The following is a 20,250-nucleotide window of genomic DNA, read 5'->3' as shown; positions in this document are numbered from 1 at the left end:
CACACACAGATCTAGATAATACTGTCCAAGGACCATTTTCAAAAAAGTCCTTTTACAGGAGCAATTGCCATGTCCTATTAAGAAGTGCTCTGATCATGAAATTATGAAATCTCTGATCCTTTTAAATGCCTGAACTTTTTTGCTTACATGCTGAAAATCTGCTTTCTAGACCCCTTTTATTACTGCCTTGTGGCTACAGTCAATCATTACCTTCTGCTTTTCCATGCTTTGTTTCCCATGTGCTCTTTTGATTAATCACATTTTAGTAAACTATATTGACAACGTTATTATGCCGTGCCTAATCTTTGTCTTGCTGGCAGGAAAATGGAGCTGGGAGGTGCCAGCTTCCCCCCAAAGCAGGAAAATAATAATAGACTATAAATTGATATTACAGCACATGCTCTGGCTTATGGTGCTGCCCGCTGCGTGCAACATGGAATAGCAGTGACCCAGGCAAGGCCACGGCGGCTGATGGAGCGTGGCCACGGCAGGGTGCCTTCTGCAGCTCTTCCGCCAAGCAGCTATGCACCCAAACTGGCCCCATATCCTTTGCAAGGGATTTTTTGACGTAAATGACAACTCTGTATTCATAAATGGCATAATCGGTATTTTGTAAGCTGCAGTTCTGCACAAGAGATCCAGCAAAATAAATGAAAGAAACAAGAATGGTCCTCCCCTCTGTTCAGGTAAGAGACTACCTGTCTAATTAGAACAGGATGAAGTTTTGTAGTGTAGAGTCTTCAGTTTGTTCCTCCTCTGCCCCAAGCTGGGTTAAAAGTCTCAGCTTCATATCTGTTTGGACAATGGCCTGAGGTCAATCTAAATGGAGCATCTTGCTGTAACCCGCTGAGTGGCTTTCATCCCTCCAACCATACTGCACTCATCTCCCCTTAAGCAAGCGGGCTGAAGCTGTGTGTGAAGCACGTGCGACGACGAGCACAAGCTCCTATCACCATGACTCCCCTGCCTGCTGCAAGGCTCACAAGACGCCAATGTGTGCATGCCAACCCTGGTTCTGAAGCGCTCACCTTTGGGCTTCCCACCACGACCTCCCCAAGTCTGTGTTTGGTGAGTGAGGAGTGACGGGAGCTGCCGGCGGCTCTGGCTGTGAATGCAGGCAACACGCAACAGCGCGCTGCAACATGCCGTACTGCCACGCTTCTTCAGAAACACAGAAGTTTAGAAGAGGCGCCCACTGCCCTCCTGCCTCTCTGCTTTCTTGGTGACTGCACTCCGTTGCTGGGCTGCTTGGAGTGGGTAACTCGTGGCAGTGTGAGATAAATACGCTGCAGGCAGCAGGAGCGGGCAGCCATCTGCCTACAGGCAGGCAAGACTCACCTCACCCCAAGCACAGCAGTGATTCCCCTGTGACAGCTCAGCACAGTAATACCCAGAAGTAGTGTCCTCTGCTTATTCATTCCCATCATGTTGGTGTGCTTACAGGTAATCCAGTGCTTCTGAAAACCAGGTATCTTAAAATCCTTTTTACCTCCTGTCTATTACAATTTGCTGATCCTGCTTTAAGAGTAAAAAACCGAATAGTTAAAAGTAATTTACTAAATTCTGCTGCTTCTCTGATCATACAATTTGAAGGGGATTTTTCTTCCATGTCATCCTTTATGCCATCAGAATTTTGCCTTCCTCACTAGCTTCTGGGCTCCGGGACAGCCACTACCTTCTATTAACTGGAGGCTTACGGTAAGGATCACAGACCCTAGTTAGGGGTGCTCACAAGATGAACGTGAGTTTCGAGACATCTTTTCCATGGAGTCTGAGGTCTAATTAGACAAGATCAAGGACAAGAAACTAAATAACTCTGTTCCTGCTTTACAGGTGGGCAGCCAAGAAGCAGAGTAAGGAACAGTTGTACTTCTGATGTGCTTAAGCAATCACAAGGAGCTTGACAACCTAAATATTTTTACAAATGAGACAAACGAGAATGCATCCTTTAAAGTTTTGGTCCTGCCGGGGCTTAAAAGCATGAATAATTTATTTATATGAATAGTCCCACTGAAGTGGAATAGTATGAGTATGCCTAATATCCTTAGTCCCTCTGCAGAACCAGTCCTTAAGTGCATATTGTTTCTGAACTATCATCAGACTGATTTTGAAAAGCAACAGGGAGCCCTCCCTTAGCCGAAAAAGTCATGCACATCAATGGTAGCTAAAAAATATCTCTGTAACATGCCCAGCATTTCTTCCCTTAAAGGGTAATACACAGAAAAAAAAAAAACCCCTCTTTCTCTTTTTTGTCTCCAATTTCAACCACAGGCACAGAAATACCCTACTGCAAAAGCTGGGCATACGGGCAAGCAGGTTTTACATATTTATATTGAATTATTACTTCTCTATTGTTTTGTTCATTGTTACTGCTATTGGGCATCCTTGGGTTTTGACGGTCACATCAAAGGAGCTGCTCTGGCATGAGAACCGGTCAAAGTGAGCCAGATAATTCATGGATTTATGACTGAGGTCGGTTCCCATGATTGTCAGTGGGCAGCAGCCACTGCTGTGTCGTAATCCTCATTCTCTTGGTAAGGCGCATACTGCCTTAAAAAGGTTTAATGATCCAATAGTGATTTACTAATGGGAATCTTTCTTGTGGGTTTAGCAGGCCTTGAAGGAGGACAGGGCGGCACATGAAGGTCAGTTTCCAGCAGTTTCAAGAAACATTTTGATTTGTTTTGGCTTGTTTGGGGTTTTTTTTGAGATTCCTGTTTGTAGTATTTTTATCCGCTAACTGCAATAAAAAAATGAAGGGACAACGTCATTGTAGCTGGGCAGGTATCGGACCTGTGATAACTGGGGGAGGGAAGGAAGCAGACACCGGTGATGTGATGGCAGATCACGACTGAAGACCTGAGGTAATTATCAAAAAACACACACTTCGGCCTTTGTGATCAATGAAATGAAAAGGGCATGGGGAGAGAGACCCGGACAGCCCGGTGAAACTGCAGTCTTTTGCTGTCCTTGCAACTCCTTTGCCTTTCCTTTCTGCCGGGAAAGGAGGGAGGGGGCTGCCCGGTGGGATGGCTGCCCAAAAAGAGGGCAGGGGAGGGAAAAGGCGAGGAAGTGTCTCTGCCTGCCCAGGGGAAAGGAGATGCTCCTCACGCCCGAGGAGCCGGCGTGCCCCGCCGTCGCTCCCCCTTGCCACCCTGGTGCCTCTTCAGAAAAACAAACCCAAGAAAACCCAAACAAAATAAACTCCCTTCTCCTCCACCAAAATACATTCAGAAAGCAACAGAAGGAGAGGGAGTGGGGAGGGAAACAATGTTATTTTATTTTAAGGCTTGTATATTAAACCCAAGTGTTGAGCTGGGAAGTGTCATTAAAAACTATTTGAACTATCCACACACAAAAGACCTCATCTTGTTAATCTCTTTGCAAAAGTGTACCTAAAATGCGTAACGTTTTGTTTTAAACTCCCCAAAGGAGTCCAAGAAAAATGAAGTTACTTTGCTTCTTGATATATTAAAAAAAAATACAGCATTCAGAGTTAAATCAAAACTAAGGAGAAAAAAAGTATAGGCCTTTAAGTAATCGTAATTCTCTCTCTTTAAGTTCATGGATTGCCTTGTAGTCATTTATTAGATTTTCACCTACCACACAATAATATAGAATACTCTGTATGGGTATTCTTTACAGGTAAAACACTTTTCTTTACATCTTCCTGTAACATACTGCTTCCTGGAGCAGCATGTTGATTCCATAGGAGGTCTTGCAGTTTAACATATATGAAGACTGCAATCACAATTTCAATGTTGCATCAAGATATTTTTTTCATCCTGAAGACTTTCCTTTGTGGAAGAAAAAAATGCTGAATATGGACTGTGTGGGAAGCAAAATTAAGTCAACACCTCAGAAGGATTTTCCTGTAGAATAAGTAATAGCACTGTTCAGATAAACATCGTCTAAAACATTTAGCTTTTCTTTAATTCAATATCATCAGCTGTAGCTGTAAAAAAGGAATCTGCCTCTGCAGACCATGGAAGTAATCCGACCAGCCACATCTCCTTTTATTTCCCATATTAATTTCCTTTTGCTTTTGATTTTTTTAATTTCTAGAGTACAACACCAAATCATGTATCTCAGCTTTGCATTTCCACCATGAATGCAGAAAAATATCCCCTTAAAAAGAAATTATATTGACATCATCTTATAATCACTGCCACTGCTGCAGCCAGAGCATTAAGAGAAATTCTGAAGTCAGTGTTGAATGACCCCATTGCAGGTGTTGACTTAGTTTTACAAGATGGATAGATGATAACAACACGTTATCCTCAAATGATTTTGATACAGTTCTGTTGTTTCTTCAGGTGACAAGGAGGCTGATTCTTTGAAAAAATTAGATCACGCAAAAATATTATTAAGCTTCAAATCCTGTCTCTCCAGAGATGATGCAAGATAGAGAAGGAGAAATTCAGTTGCCTGGCCATACGCATTTAGTGCCACTTAAGCAACCTTGGGTTTCCCAGGCATCTGCCTACGGCTGGCGGAGGTGACACAGGGCACAAGGGAGACCTGCACCTTCCAGAGAGATAGTTGGAGTCCAGCTTAGGACATGGCAAATATTCGGCAACTGAATGCTGACTAAGTGATTGTATTTGCACATTAATAGCACTTTATAACTTCCAGTGGCAGCAATTACCAGAGGGAAAAAAACCCACAACAAAAAAAACCCCACCCGAACCAAAATATCTCTTTTCAGATAATTATCTGTCAAGATTTTGTTTCATTTGTAAATCAGAAAAGCTTGGGTTTACCCTCAAGTTGAGATCCCAGCATTTCTAGCACCTGCCTGGTGCTCCTCTGCTTCTCATTTCTGGTCATGGTCAGATGTGTTGCTGTGGTGAGACCTTTACACTACACATTAGTTTCCAAAACACAAGACGTTACTGTGTAAAATGGTGAAGCAGAGGAATGGAGCACAAGTAAAAATTTCAGCATTGAGTAAAATTACACTCAGGTTCAGGCGGTAGCCTCACACAAATGAGGCTGGGCACATGAAGCTTGTTAACAAAGCTATACCAATTTCTTCATCTTTTCTCAAAGTTGGACAAAACTACCTGTGACTATTACATCGGGTCCTCATTGGTGTGCTCTCAGGCTATCTGTGCCTACAGAAGCAGATGACTAATGAGACTGATGACTACAAAGCTGGTAACAGTCACTTCACACTTCAGTAGTATTTTCTGATGTAGTATCTTCTGATGAAAAGATGCTTGTGACCTTTTTTCTGTTATGAATAAGAAATTTGTCATTTACAATAGCCCTAAGAATTTGCCAATATCCACGTCCCAGGCTTCGGTAAATGCCCTTTACGTACCTCACGACATCCTGATTGAAGTACCATCTTTCAGAATAGCTGCAAACAAACATTTTGGAGGCCCGCACTAAGGCGGCAACAGCATGAACTGGCACCTCCTGCCAGTTGTTCAGGCAGGTGTAGTCGCAGCCAGGACACAATTATTCTGCTTTGAATTATATGCATTCAGTCCTCAGCCACAGAAGCCGGTTTTTCTTCTGGGGCAATACCTAAAGCCGGATTTCCTCCACTTGCAATCAGAGCAAAGGGAGGACAGGCAGCACCGCCTCTATTGCCCGTCTCCTCTCCAGGCTAATCTTCTCCCAGTGCTGTGTGACACAGTCAGTCCCGCAGCTACGGCAGCCTAAGTGCTTTTTATTTGCACTGCTGAGGGCTAAGGTTTCGAGCCTGCTAATGCTGAGTGACAGAATTGGTTTTTAGCTTTTTCCTCTTAAGAAAAACATTCTAGGAAATTGCATAACCTCCTTTGATCCTCTCAATAAGTGGAATTTAAAGTTGCAAACCCACCCATTGAAAAGTTAGTCAAAGCCAACTGCTTACTGTTGAGCAAGCAGCCTGATTTGCTTTCTTGTGCTGTGCTATATCTAGTCCTAAATTATATAGATTATAAACTTTCTTCTTCCTCCAGGTCCATTCATCACTGAATGCAGATAAAGATAGAAAAAGGCCGAAGTAAGCTTGCGTGCACAGCCACAAGTCCTACCTTTTGGATCTCAGTTATGCCAAGGAAACAGCTTTCCTTTGCTCTGTTTTAAAAATTCATGGACTCCTTCAGCTCTGACCTGTTAGCACAGCCACAACCAAAGCCATCAGAAGCTATTACCCTCTGATGGCTTTCCAACTGCACATGTGAAATATGCTGCTTCTCCATTAATTTCTCACTTGGGAAATCTTCATCTGCTGTCAGAGAGGTAACATTCCCAACAGAAGCTCAGGACTAAACAGGCATGAAGGCTGAGCTCCTGCCTCATGTGCTGGTCCCTTCAGGTGATTCAGATTAAATAAACAAACCAAACCAAACCAAACGACAACAAAACAAGAAAAGAGAGGAGACATCAGCATCCATGAATTGGGCCTGTTTTGTGAGAGTGAAAATGGGACAAGCCCCAACACACAGGCTGCACAAATCCATCCATGGTGCATTGTTTCAAGATGCTAATAACTACGCTTTCATCTGATCAGTCTCTTAGAAATATTTTTTCAAACTCCTTTTTTTTTTCAGAATGAGGCAAAATGTTGCATTTGTGGCAACAAATGGTAATGGTAATGTTTTAGGGCACATCAATCAGATTGAAGCCCTTAGGTGGAACCAAATCAGTGGCTGCCCATTTTTAACACAATATGATGCATGGGAGACCTCCTACCGGTCTCTTAGAGGCCAGGTTAATAGTTAACAGCTTAAAGTCAAGTAGGGTTGCAACCTGCTCTTTTTCATGTAAATAAAGCCCACTTTTTATCTACTTGCCAGTTCACTAATGTCATCTTTATTCTTGAAACTGCTTATATGGAAAGCAAATGGTACCTGAACTGTGTGCTGCTAAACATGCCAATACAGCAGCGCAGCATTTATGTCCTGAAACAGAAAAATATCTAATTGCCTTCCAAATAACAAAACTTGAAGGAAGATCCAGCATGATTTACAGCACAAGAGTAAAGAGCCTTCTTCCCACTCTTTTGTCCATTTTCTCCATGGGACAGCATGCTGTTCAGGCAAATCGCAATCCCTCCTCGCCTGGGGGCTGGAGACCAGCTGATGCAGGCGAGGATGGGTTACGTGTTTGTTTAACATTTGGGAGAAAGGGATGATGGGGAGCGAGCCGCTGGGCTGAGGCTGCATTTTGGCAATGGATGAAGTCTCTGTCTGTCTGAAGGGTGGTCACTTCATTTCTGTGCCTCAGCCTTGTCGGCTGTTATTTGGGCATAATAATCTTTTAGTGTCTTTTGGACCTGTAAGACTTTGCGCTCCTCCTTACGGGCAGAGCTTCACATGCCTTCTACAGATGGGCCTTGCAGATGAAACAGTAACAAACCCTTGCCTCAGTGAGAACTGGTAAATTAGCAGCCCAGAACTGGAAATAAAAACTACCTTCTCTCAATTATTATTAATTATCTCTTAATCATGTCATTAGGTTAAAGTTTTCCCCTTCTAAACACAGGCCCTTAGTGAGGAACTGAAGGAAAGCTGAACCTAGAAATCCCAACGATTTTTGGTGCTCTCCGGGATGGACAGACGGGTTTGTATCATCAGGCGTACTGTTAATGCAGAACCAGTTTACGAGCCTGAAAACCAATGCTGCTTTACAGACCGCTTTTTTCCTGCCTATTTCAGAGCACGCGGTATGAGACGGGCTCCCTGGCTGCGCAAGGGGAGCAGGAGAGGACGGAGCAGCCGACAGGCTTGTTACCAGTGGCAGAAACTAACTTAGAGTCCACGAGTATTCCCCAAGAGCAAACAAAAACTGCAACAAATCATCCATAAAACGCAGTCAAAAAGGACTTCGTTTAATTAGTGATATGTAAAGACTTTTGCATAGAAAAAAGGTTAACAAAGTAATGCATAAAAGACCGACTAGGTACAGTATTTTTAAAACAAATATTTTAAAGTATATTTTGCATAATGTTTAACATTCTCAATGCTTATTGCTTTCTCCACACAGCAGAGAAATCAAGTGCATAATAATACATGCTGTGTTTGTTTTTTTTTTTTTTTTACATAAAATCTCTAGTTCTTGACTGGATGTATTAAAATACTTAGGTTATTTTAAGTCACTGTAATAAAAAATGAAAGCAAACTGTTTTATGCAGCACTAGTTGTCTGGGTATTGACAAAATAACTTACTGACATACCCTTTAATACATTCATTTTGGTTTGGAATCAAACCCACATTACAATGTTGGCGTGTTAATAGCCAATTTAAAAATTGTCCCTACCCTAACTTCATACCCAGAGTGATCGTTCTCCCTGTAGTTGATAGTGAAAAGAAGAGGGATCTTGCACAGAATTGGCTAAAAGTAAATGTCCAAATACAGCTAAGTAAGTAAATTTGAACTCTTGCAACACTGGGTCTCTTCTATTGGCATGAATCAACTGTATTCAAGTGTGCACGCTTTAAGTAGGTGGTTACTTCTGGGTGCATGACAAATTCACTGTTTGTGCAGATTGGAGCTAGCACCACATTTAAGCCATAAAAAGGGTGCCTCAAGGCTCACAGGCAGTGCTGAAACGTTCATTAATCCCAGCACTGATAAGATAATTGCTTTTACCAATGCTATGCTAGATGTCACAATTTGGCAAGTCTGTACAAAGAAAGTGAAGTAAGGAAGTGAGAACCAGGCCTGTCAAACTGAACATTCTTCCTCGGCAATCTTTTGGCTAAAAACCCCTCTCCCCTTCAAGAGCACGCTCTTCCCTGGAAAGGTATCCCAGTTCTGAAGTTAAATGCAGGATTTCGCCTCTCTCTCATTTCCATACCCGCACAATGTTATTTGTTATAGCAGAACACATACATATATATTTCTTTTATTACTGGTTTTTCAATGTCAGGCACTTACGAAACTCAAACTCTTTTTCTAGCCTGTGGAGACCCGGTAGGTATGATCCCTCGCCTCTCTGCCAAACAAGGATGCATAGCTGGAGAATTATTAGTTCTAGTGACTACCTATTTCCCAGGAAACCTCTACATGCCAATATGGTCACGCTGTTTCTGAAAGTCATTGCTGCTCCCTCAAGGTGCCTCCAGTGAAACAAACCGAGAAGAAGAAGAAGAAATCATCCTGTGTCCTCTCTGACACCCGAAAAGAGGACAGCTGTGCCGTTCCTCGGCAGGCTTGCCGGCACCTCTCATGCCCTTTGGGTGAAGGCGTCCGCTCGCTGGGCTGAGCAGGAAGGACACGCCGAGTCCCGCAGGCTCATGTGTGAGTGTGGGTGTGCACGCGGGGGTGTGTGTGTGTGTGCACGCACGCGTGTGCTGAGGGAGAGGAGGGAGCTGGAGCGGGAAGGGAGAGAGGGGACTTAAAAGGCTCCAACTTCAGTCCCCCAGGGTCGGTACGGTTTAGTGCTGCCCCCGCTGCCAGCCTGCTGAGGGCTGGCGGTGGCTGACACGGCCAAAGGAGGGGTGATGGCTGTCGCTGCAGCCACGGCGGCGGCAGCGGCCGCGCTGGGGGGAAGCATGGGGAAGGCGCCGGTGAAGGAGAGGGGGAAGCTCTGGGCAGCCGCTGTGGCTGCCGCTGCCGCGGCATGGACGGTAGCCGAGAGGGACAAGAGGGAGGTAGAGAGAGGGGGGACGCAGGGAGCGACGCTGCCAGCGGAGGGGACTCTGAGGGCGGCGTCGGCGTGGGCGAAGGTGGCCGTGAGCAGGGCAGAGCCGTGGGGGGGCACGTCTGAGGAGAGTCTGCACGGGGCGGCGTCGGAGGCGTGGAGTCCGTTCGGCTGCAGCAAAGCGGCCGGGAGGTGGTGAAAGGCGGCTGCCCAGTGGTGAGGGTGCAAGGGGTGGTGGTGGTGGGCCATGGAGGAGGTCATGGCGGCGGCTTCCCTCTGAGAGGCACAGGTGCTCAGGTGAGACACGAGTCTAACGCGCAGGGGATCAGATGTGTCGAGACCTTCCACCGAAGTCAGGTACCTTGCGACTTCTGTCAAGCACTCCCGGAAGCCAATGCTCATGAAATCCATGGCCAGGGAATGAGCGTCAAAATAACCTGCAAGGGGAGGGCAAAAGATGCGTTGAGTGCCGAGCCGGCTTCCCAGCTGACGCTGGGTGACGCGGCTAAACCCGGTCCTCGCTCAGCTGCCAGATCTCCCATTTACAGGTTAAGATTTGCAACGCAAAAAGTTTGTTCTCCGATCTGTAAATGATTTGTGTGACCATCCCTGTAATGCAATAGGCTGCAGTTGTTTTTGCAGACAATATACAAATGAAAAGAATTAAGTCCATAAGTACTTGTGATACTTAAAAAGATATACGATGCCTCTCCTGAAATTCCTCAGCAAGCTGCTGCAGTGCACTATTGACCCTGCGCGCGTGTGTGAACGAGATGTTTATCCACACAAAGAAACAGGCTGGAGATCAGGGAGCTTGCATGCACTACCCTGCCTTTTCTTCCCTGCGCTGGCATTCCTAGTAACGCTCTCAAACTATTTCTCGACATTGTGAGACGGTTGTTGTAACTGCTGCCGGGGTCCCATCTTCTTCACAGAGTCATTAAGACAATATGACATACGGTGTTACTTAACTACAAACTAAAAACATCTTGTCATGACCCTGCACACACACAATAAAAAGCTTTACTGAGAAAATGTTTTATGTAATGCCATTGCTAATTTGAAGATGGAAGACTGACAGTCATATGGTCCATGAGGTATTTCGACAAACAGCAACTGGAGCTCCACAGGCTTGGGACAAAAAAGCATTCGAAAAAAATATTTGCCTTATTAAATGCACATGAAAAGATATTCCCATTCTAAAAAGGGTCTAACTTCAAATCTAGTGCTTAAGTTGCAGCTCATCAACCACAAAATCCTATTCCAATTTTTAGAATTTTCCTATTTTAGTTTAAAAGTAGTCTCCTTGGAGGAATAATGTCCTATCCACGCCCAGTCTGGTATAGTGTTTATTCCTCTTGCTTTCAGTGAAAAATTTTAGGTATGTATGACTATGATGACTGTTAGTATCTAAAGATCAAATGCCCTTATTATGGAGGAATGTGGCAGCAATGCCTGCATTAGGCCGTGCACTCTCTGGCATGAAATAATCTCAGGCTTTCTGAAGAACACTAGCACCTTAGCTGTTTTATCAACTTTCAAGCAAGCAAAGAGCCTTTCCGTCACTGCACACCCGCATTATAGAATTAACTTGGGCACGTTTATAGACGTCGCCCCAAATCCCCTGCCTCCTATATACCCCTTCTTGCCAAATTATGACAGCGATTTTGACGCAGGCTGCCTTGCTCATCTGAGGCTGTACGAAACCCGAGAGAAACGCCGCTCAGCCAGCAGATCGGTGAGCACGAGGGGTCGAGGACTCGTCTCAGCAAGCACTGACTCCTTGCAGCTTTTTTCCTGCCAGGTCCGCTGCGACCAAGCGACCTGCGGAAACGCTGCGGTTTGAGTGAGCTCCCGAGAAACAAACGCCAGCAGGCCAGCGGTGGCGAGCTAGCAGGGTACCTGCTCGGGCGCCAGCCAGCCTGGCATGGCGACTGCCTCTGCACCAGAGGCTCCAGGACCTCCGGCGGGTTCAGAGGGGCTGACGCACAGCCAAAGCTGCTTCCCCGGCTCTGGCCGCGGCTCAGCCAGCCTGGGAGTCCTGAGAGCACGCGGCTCAAGCCAGGGCTTCCCGGCCTCCCTCCCTCCAGACCGGACGAGACGCGGGGGATGTGGTTGTCACCAGCTTCCCCTGAGTCTGAGCTGCTGGCTCTGTGTCCCAAAGCCCTGGTGATCCTGGCTCCCTCTCAGTCTCCTATGGTGGCCGAGACATGAAAACAGAACAGAGATGAGAGCTGGGACTCCCAGGCTCTATTATGTTTTGATTTTGATGGTTATCTTTTCCAGGTTTCCCTTTTGCTGGCTTCCCTCTTCTGAAAGAGACTTAAAAATGTTTCTTGTTTCTTTCCAAAACCCAAGAACATCCTCCATCACCACCCACACACATACACGCCGCCGTTTCATAGTAAATGGGAAGCCTCCGTTTTCCTTCAGCTATCCTGGTAACCCCACCTGCCCTGCACACAGGACACTGACTAAGTCATTTGAGCTATATTAACCTACGTTGCTGACCCAGGTGTCAGTCACCCAAGCTAAATTTGCAGTGAAGCTGCAATAAAACAACACCGAAATCCCAGTGAGCTACTCGCTGTTGACAAATTACTCCTCGCCTGTGCTTGCTTGCACGGTCAGCGAAAAGCCCTGGCCCCAGGCCAGAATAATAACTCAATGTGAACAGGAGACCATTGCCCACACCTGCAGCAGGGTGGCGGAAACACGGAGTCTGCGTAGGACCTCAGAGGCGTCAGCCTGCCTGCCTGGGCAGCTCCGAAAAGCAGAGAAGGGACAGGAGCCACGCTGAGTTTTCTTCCACCGTGCCCACTTCAGGCTCAGCACGCTGAGGAGCGGCCAACTCCACCCTGGCTTTCCTAGCCCCGGGCATTCCCCATCGTGGGTGTCCTCCATTTCTACGTGAGGAGGAAGAAGATGAGCTCTCCGCAGCCCTCACCACAAGGGAGCATAAGGGTATCAGGATCCATTTCTCCCTGCTGTGATAATAGCTTTTGTCCATAGGAAAAATGATGGAACTCATTTTTTTTGCTGATCCAAAAAGGTTTCTAGCTCAGAAGATGAGTTACAAACTCAGAATAACTACACTTGCAAATAAAACAAACATCTGCCTTAAGAGCACCCTAAGAAATTATATTTAAAGCTGTTACTTAGGTTGCAAAGTAAAACATTAAGCGAACAGGAAATGCAGGCTTAAACTTTGCCCAGTACTAACTCGCAAACCTTTTTCTTAAAGTTTCTTAATCTGTGCAGTAAGATTAGTCTTATCTCTGGGTCTGAAGGAGAAGGTAAAGTCATAGCATTTATGAAGCAGTTGGGTATTTTACTGATGTGCTACAGAGTGCGAGTAACAAACAGGGCTGTGTACGGCGTGAAGGCGGCTGCGGTTGCCCGCCCGGCGGCAGCGGGCTCACGCGGGTGTAAGCCAGCGTCGCCTCTCCCCGCACCCCGGCGCTTCGTCCTTCCCTGCACCGCCCTCTGGCACCCACGGGCACGCCGGCGTGAGCCGGGGCAGGGAGACGCACATCAGCGGCGGTGCACGGCGGGAGAGACCACAGGACTTGGGAATGCTGACAAAATCCAGCTTGTCCGGGTGCAGCCGGAGGCTGGGGCTCTGCCGACACCTCTCTCTGCCCGGCAGCTCCCATCCCAGGCACTTCATCCCCTGCCCCACTAGCTGGGCCACCCGACCTGAGCCAGTTATAAAATAATCCCCCACATACTCTTTTGAGGCAGGGAGGCAAGGGAAGGAGGGTTGACCTCCTGGCCCTCCCGCTGTCGGTGCAGACATCAGAGGGGTGGGAGCTGCCGCAGCTTTTAAGAAGAACGATGTGCAGCGTGAAGCGGGGGTCAGGTTGGGATAGCTGAGCTGCACGTCACGCGGGGAGGATGAAGCGAAACAGCCACTGCTTCCTTCAGCAGCTGAGCGCCTATCACCCGTGCACCAAGTGAGACAGAGCTTGTGGAAAGCCAGCACGCAGCCACGCAATTAAAGACAGCACCGTCGCGCACACATACAGAGGATCTGAATTCAAATTGCACAAGCACGATCAATTCTGGCGTTTCGTAACTTTCAAGAGCCTAGCTTTACCCACTAAGTAGTGCTTTTTAAGGGACATTTTTAGATATAAAAATAAACATTTTTTTATTCAATTTTGCACATTTTCCAAGGAATCAAGAGGTGTGTCTGTTATATGAAGGGCAATAAAATCCCTTTCACCTCTTACAGAACAAGCCACCCATAAATTTTAAGCTTAAATGGACTTCCAGCAAAAGCCTCTTAAGACCTAGAAAATACGTATGTCAGCTCGGTGTTAATTTTCACAAATAACAGAACACCAGCCTTTGGCATGCTTTCCTATAACCATCTGTTGTTAAGCATGCACTGATTAAATAAATTGAATTCCGTGGTCATTGCAAGGTACAGAGAGGAGCAGTAATTCAGTCATGGGCTAAAAACTTTTGAGTTTAATCAAAAAAGGAAGAGAGAAAGAAGCAGCTACCTCTTTTCTAGCCTTTACCTATATGGCAGAATGGGTCTGTGAAAAATCAGCTGGTTTCCATTACAACAATTTGAACCACAGTAACAGTTGATGGCACAGGACGTGGGACCGTGCTTACAGGAGGCCAGCAAGTTTTTCACTCCAAATAAGTTCCAAAATCATGACTATACAGAATACCTCGTGGGTGGCTGAAATCATTTGGCCTCCAGCCTCGGGACTGTCAGCTTGCACAAGTGAGGTACGCTCGACTCCCGGCAGCCGGCTGATCTAGCGGGTCAGCCAGCGCAGCCCCTGCGTCACGCCAGCACCCGGTAACAGTGAGCTACCCAGAGCTCTGACACACAACTATAGCGTATAGATATGAGTGCAGCCATCTGCCTGTCTGCTTTATCAGATACCTGGAGCTGCACAGAGCAAGACTGGTTTATTCTGGTGAATGAGATGGTCTAACCTGGAATTTAAAAGTCTTTCCAGAACAAAGAAAATACACGAACAATAATGTAAGTTCCTCTCCATCCACTTCCTTTGGTATAGCTGCTGGATAATGAGGTTTAGCATCGGTTTTGTGCTACACAATTGTTGCCACAAACCTCCTGTTTATGTTTGGTGTTTGTGTATTTGTTTTGTCTCCCTGTGCAGATTTCAGTGCTCTTTGGAAACCCCAAACAAATCTCTGACTGGGCTGCCTGTGAATGAAGCCTTTACTCCCACAGCGTTATGAAAGCAAACACAAGCCCAGGGTCAAGTGCTTCTTTTGTCCCAGTAGTTCTTTCCCACGAGTTCAATCCTGCCATTAGCATTGATTTCCACTCCTTTAATCTGGAAACGCCTATCACAGCCCCTCAAAGCACTTTTTTTGCTGAGATTTCCCCAAATATTAGAAAAGAAACCGTCGGCTCCTTACCTTTACCTCCAGTTGCCTGCAGCATCTTCAGATGATCCACTGTCATTTGCAGTATTTCCGCTTTTTCTAATTTGGCAGATCCCTTTGAGATAAGAAACTCATATAAATAAAGGCTTACAAGTACCAGAAACTTTAATTTGATATACTTTCCACTGAGCTCAGCCTTATGGTTTCAATTTCCCCTATCATTAGGACATTCTCAGCTTAATTCTTTCGTGAGCATCTGCCTCCCAGACTTTGTCTAAGGACTAACGCCGTCTCCTCTCTAGCAATACAAGCACCAGCAGCAGCACAATTTTGCTTTATTAAGGCAATATAGCTCAGCATAGCTCTGGCCTTGAAGATAGTGTAGAGGTGACATCTTCATGAAATGAGAGAAAGCCATAACTTTCTGGACTTTCTTTTTAACAACAAACACAAACGGAGAGCTGGCAGGACAGGTCTGCACTGTGATTGATGAAGACCCTACGGCAACATTTTTTTTCTGCTTTTACCAGTAGGTGTCCCTATGGATACACACCAAGAAGTATCCCTCTTTCTTAATCGCCTATTAATTTTCGACATGTCATTTGGCTGCTGAATATTCTATTCTCATTCTCGACTGAAAAAACAACCGCACAGTCCGCAGTATTTTAAGTTAGTGAGAGGCCTAGTTTGCAGGGAGGCGAAGCTAAACTCTGTTAAAAATAAAAGGTTTAGCTCCTCTGTCAGTAAAAATCTTTTCCGTTACTGAGGGTGGCTCACGGAACTGTAAAAAAGTGCTGGAAAAGTATAAAATACAACTCAAAAGGTAGTATTAATATATTAATCTATAAATAAAACTTTTTCGAATGGTAGCATTCCCTTCAATATCTGGAGCACGCCCAGATGACTGAGTTTACCACACAAATGTTACTCCAGCGCAAGAGATCATCCCTTGGCATCAGTTAAAACGAGGGCTGCACAAGCTTCAGCCACCAGCTGATCACATCCTGAAAGCCAATTTTTTTTTTCTTAGTTATCATCCGGACCACCTCACTGCCATCAGCCATCCTGCAGCCTCAGCTGGCTTCGCCCAGGTTGCACGCGTCTAAGTTAGGTAAGGCTTACGCCCTCCTCCGCAGCCCCGCTTCGCCAGCTCTGTGAGGGACTCTGGAGAGCAGAGCTGTGATTTGGGGAGGGAGGAAGGGAAGCGGAAGCGCAACTAAACCTCCAACTTGGAAACTTCAGTGAGCTGAATGTCAAGGAGCTGGAAAAGGACTTTGTCCTTGGCATATTGCAGAAAAATGGCGGGGCTTTCTGAACAAAATACAGTGTACGCTCTTTTTTACGCCAATACTTTTTTTTCTCGATCTGCTTATTGCTTTCAATGCTCTGCTTGTACATATGTTGGTGCGCATGTGAATTTTTGGTCAGAATTACCCATTTTACATGCGACTACATCCTGTACTTTTCTCAGACTTCATCTTTTCCACAGACACAGTACAAGCCATCTCAGTGAGAGTGACTAATAGCTAAAAACTGCATGGCGCTGGGTAATTTCCAAAGGCTCTGTAGGACTTGTTTTATAATGTTTGTGGTTTTCAAGAAGTAAACAATAAAATGGGACAAACAACTGTTGTCTCTTGCCCCTGTTTATCTAGCTGAAAATACCTCTGTCACTCCATTTTGCGAGAACCTACGCAAGGGCACAGTTAGAACTACTGGTTATTAAAAGCGTGTTGCAGGTGATGCTCTCACCATGATTACAATATTTAAAATTTCCTTTTAGCTTTTGTTCAGACCAGGGATGTAACAGGCCTCATACAGTGCAGTGCTTGCCATGCAGTTACCACAGAGCTTCAGCAATCCTGCTCTCAAACTTTACTTTCTGTTTTCTATTTTACTACTACAAGGAGGTCAGGTTCTTGATTCTCAGTTGGTTCCTTTTTATTGAAATACAGTGTCAATTGCACATATCCAAATACCTCCAGTAAAACAGGAACAAGGCTAAACATTAAATCAAAGACCAAAAAATAAAAATCAAGATATGAAAAGGAAAATAAATAAATTCGAATGACATAAACGGAATGCCCTTCTTACAGCACAGATTGTATTCTAAGCTTTTGGTCTGTAATTTCGTGACCCATTTCAGGAGCTGAACCAAAGTTCACTGAAGTTTGCTGGATCCTTCCAGCCTTCCCATTGAATACTTGCTCACTGAAAGTCTTTGAAAATACCGCCTACTTCACTAGCTGACACGACATGGGCCTATTCCGCCTCCTAATGCACTGGTTCTGAAGAGTCATTTTAAAACGTGAATAATCCAGACTGTCTGTTCCTTTTTCAGGAAACTGGATTGATTAATTTGCAACTGAAATTACAGTTTAAAAAATAAAGGTTTCTTAAAGTAGGGAAAAGGAGATTATATTTAAAGATTTAAACAAAAGGCTAATTGACATACAGGTTTAGGGGAGTTGTGTTGGGCTTGTTTTTGTTTTATTTAAATATGGAGTAAAGCACATTTTTAACAAAACCACTACTGGAATTCATCGAAAGAACAGAGGCAACATGAACACTGTTACCCTTAAGGGAAAAACAAGCCAAAGAATGGAAATGTTTTTCAGCCTTATAATGAATTATGTTTCTAATAGTTTTGCCACAACAAAGCATTTTATTGAAATGCCTGCTTTGTGCCAGATCAGGACACATACAATATTATTTTAATGAGTTTTACAAGAGAACTAGCATTGCCAGATGAGATACAGAATTAGGAAAAAAAAAAAAGGCTTACTTGTTTTTCAAAAGCAGTTGGCACAAGCCGCCTCAGCTCTGATAAACTGTTATTTATACGATCACGGCGCCTTTTCTCTATAATCTATTCCAAAAAAACCAAAACACATTAAGTTTATAAAAAACGTTGAAGGGCAAAATCACAGCACGCATGCAAACTGTCACACGGGAAAAGAATGAAATGCAACGTACCCCTCTTCTTTTCTTTCTGGCCATAATTTGAGATGTTGTTGTTGGGGAATTTGATCGAATGACAGAACTATTACTTTGCCTGTGAAACAATAAAAGTATGTCAGGTGTTGCACAACTTGACACTGCTCTTTGAAGATACCTCAGGTCACCGTATTAAGTATGCATAGTCTCTCTCAGGCTGTTTTCAATGCTTAGATGTGGTTTGTACTGCACAGTATTTTTAGAGAGTGAGAGACATTTAATTTTTGATTGCCCCAGCATATATTTTGAATTGACAAGACTCTTTTGGAAATAAAGTCCCTTTCTGGAGAGAGTCCAGCTCAGCAAATTTCATTTTCATTGCATATAAAGCCCTGTCTACCAAACACAGGCTGAAGAACCGAGTCCAAAACCACGTGAATCATCTATACATGCTAACAGCAGTGTGAAGTACATGCATCTGATGCCACAACCCGCCTGGCCTGCTAGGTTTTGACATTCCTGCCCACTGCTACAAGATTCAATACATGCTCCAGTCCAAAGCCAGTTCCCCAGCCCGTGTGTGCCGTGTTGTCCCGCATGAGGAAGAGAATTCAAAATCCATTTTAAAAACTACGCTACCCACGAGTACAAAAAGGCTTTTATTTCATCATAAGTGAGAAAGTATATCCAATAGCTTTTGATACTGATTTAGCCACCGACGCGGACGAGACGGGGCTCCGGGACGGAGAAGCGCAGCTCTGCGGGGCAGCGCCGTCCCCGCGGAGCTCCGGCAAACACCGCGGCTCACCCTCCGCCGCGCACCGGCTTTGCTGAAGGTACCGTTCAACTACCGTGGATCCTCGCTTACTTTCCACAGCTCATTTCCCACGGGCGCCGATTCCCTTAGGTTGTTCGGCCTGCTCAGGAGATGTTTTGGAAAGGACTTGATTGAAAATGGCAAATTAAGCGGAGCCAATGGACTGCAGCCTGGTGGCTCACAAGCTACTTGAGTACTCTGCGTAATTTCGAGGCTCGGGCAGCTACACCGCAGGGCAAATTCTTGGGGGGCTATCAACAAAAATGCTAGTTGACCTGGAGGGGGACAAAATCGCACCCCGCTTCGCACTCGCCCTCCCCACCTCTCTTCCACGACGGGGCGGCCGGGTTTCCCCCTCGCTCTGCCCCATCCCAGGGCGCATTCCGGCCAACGCCGCCGCCCGCGGTGAAGGCGGCCCCGGGGTAGGGGGGGCCGGGGGAGCCCCACTTACCCCGAGTAATTGTTCTCACTCCCCACGTCTATAGTCTCGTCCATGTCGCTGTCTGAGGTAGTTTCCTCGCAAGGTCGCTTCATCGTGGGGACAGGACACGGCGCAGCTTATAGCCGGGGTGGGGGCAGAGATAAATAAATCCGGGGGGGGGGGGGGGGCTCCGGCACGGCACAGCTCGGCTCAGCTCGGCTCCGCACCGCCAGCAGAGCAAACCCTCTCTGAGGCGCTTTCCCACGCCGCGGCACAGCCTCAAGCCCGACGGCCCGCCCCCGGCAAAGCCCGCCCCGCCGAGGGTGACGGGGAGGGGGGCCGCCCACCGCGGGGGCGCGGAGCGGCGCGGAGGAGCAGGCAGCCGCTCTGCGGGGGGCCCGGCAGCCCTCGGCCACCGGCAGGCGGGGAGCGGAGGGGCAGATGCCCCCGACACGGGGCCGGGGGGGGGGGGGGGGGGCGCTCCAGGACAGCCCCGGGACTCGCCCTCCGAGGGGAAGAAGCGGGATCCGGCTCCCAGCCTTCCCATGCCGCCGAAGGGAGGGCAGGGGACGGCCCCACTATCCCACCCGGCATTTGGGGGGGGCCTTGCTGCCCCTGGCCCGTAAGCCCTGAGCCGGATCAGCTCCCACCCCGTTCTACAAAGCCTCCGGCGGTGTCGGACGGTCCTGGCCGCTGCTCCTCGGATGCCGCCGGGTGTCTTGTAGGGCGCAGGAGCGCGGGTTTGAGGATTGTGTAAATTCCGGGAAAAGTATAAATCCCGGGAAAGGTGCAAATCCCGGCCCAGTCCGGCCGGGCGAGCGGCCCCGTCACTCCCGCAGTGCTCCCACGGGCGCGCCGATGGGTAGCGGGCACTTGCAGGGACGGGAGCCAAGCACGGCGATAATCCCGGCTGGAAAGGACTTGGAGGAATCTTAGCGGCTTGGTTACTGGCGGATCTGTAACAGGAGGGTTTTATTTTGCTTTTGTTTGGGATTTCCCCCCCACACACCCCGTTTGTTTGTTTTGTGTTTTCTAATTCCGGATTCCTGACAAAATACACTTGAGGTGGTATGTCCTCCGGTATATTCTCCGCAGAAATTTAATCTTTC

The 20,250-nt window shown here is 46.6% G+C and overlaps 1 protein-coding gene across 1 annotated transcript; it reads right to left on the bottom strand.

Moving 5' to 3' along the window:
* Nucleotides 1–7,808: 7,808 nt before the first annotated feature.
* HEY2 (hes related family bHLH transcription factor with YRPW motif 2) lies at nucleotides 7,809–19,388 on the bottom strand. The gene is made up of 5 exons (XM_054819035.1): nucleotides 19,172–19,388; nucleotides 17,943–18,021; nucleotides 17,752–17,835; nucleotides 15,000–15,081; nucleotides 7,809–10,021 (listed from the first exon to the last, which is right to left on the bottom strand). Exons 1-5 carry the CDS (start codon nucleotides 19,252–19,254, stop codon nucleotides 9,339–9,341), a joined length of 1,011 nt encoding a protein of 336 aa, XP_054675010.1. The 5' UTR covers nucleotides 19,255–19,388; the 3' UTR covers nucleotides 7,809–9,338.
* Nucleotides 19,389–20,250: the final 862 nt, after the last annotated feature.

The sequence above is a fragment of the Grus americana genome, chromosome 3 (assembly GCF_028858705.1).
Source record: "Grus americana isolate bGruAme1 chromosome 3, bGruAme1.mat, whole genome shotgun sequence".
Lineage (NCBI taxonomy): Eukaryota > Metazoa > Chordata > Aves > Gruiformes > Gruidae > Grus > Grus americana.
This window is presented reverse-complemented; position numbering and strand designations above follow the sequence as displayed.

Excerpts from the sequence above, each read along its gene's own strand:
- HEY2 (XM_054819035.1), bottom strand. The coding sequence starts at position 19,254 with ATGAAGCGACCTTGCGAGGAAACTACCTCAGACAGCGACATGGACGAG. Across the intron at positions 18,022-19,171 it reads AGTGAGAACAATTACTCGGG|GCAAAGTAATAGTTCTGTCA; the intron begins GTAAGTGGGGCT and ends ATTGTTTCACAG. Across the intron at positions 10,022-14,999 it reads GCAGGCAACTGGAGGTAAAG|GTTATTTTGACGCTCATTCC; the intron begins GTAAGGAGCCGA and ends CTCCCCTTGCAG.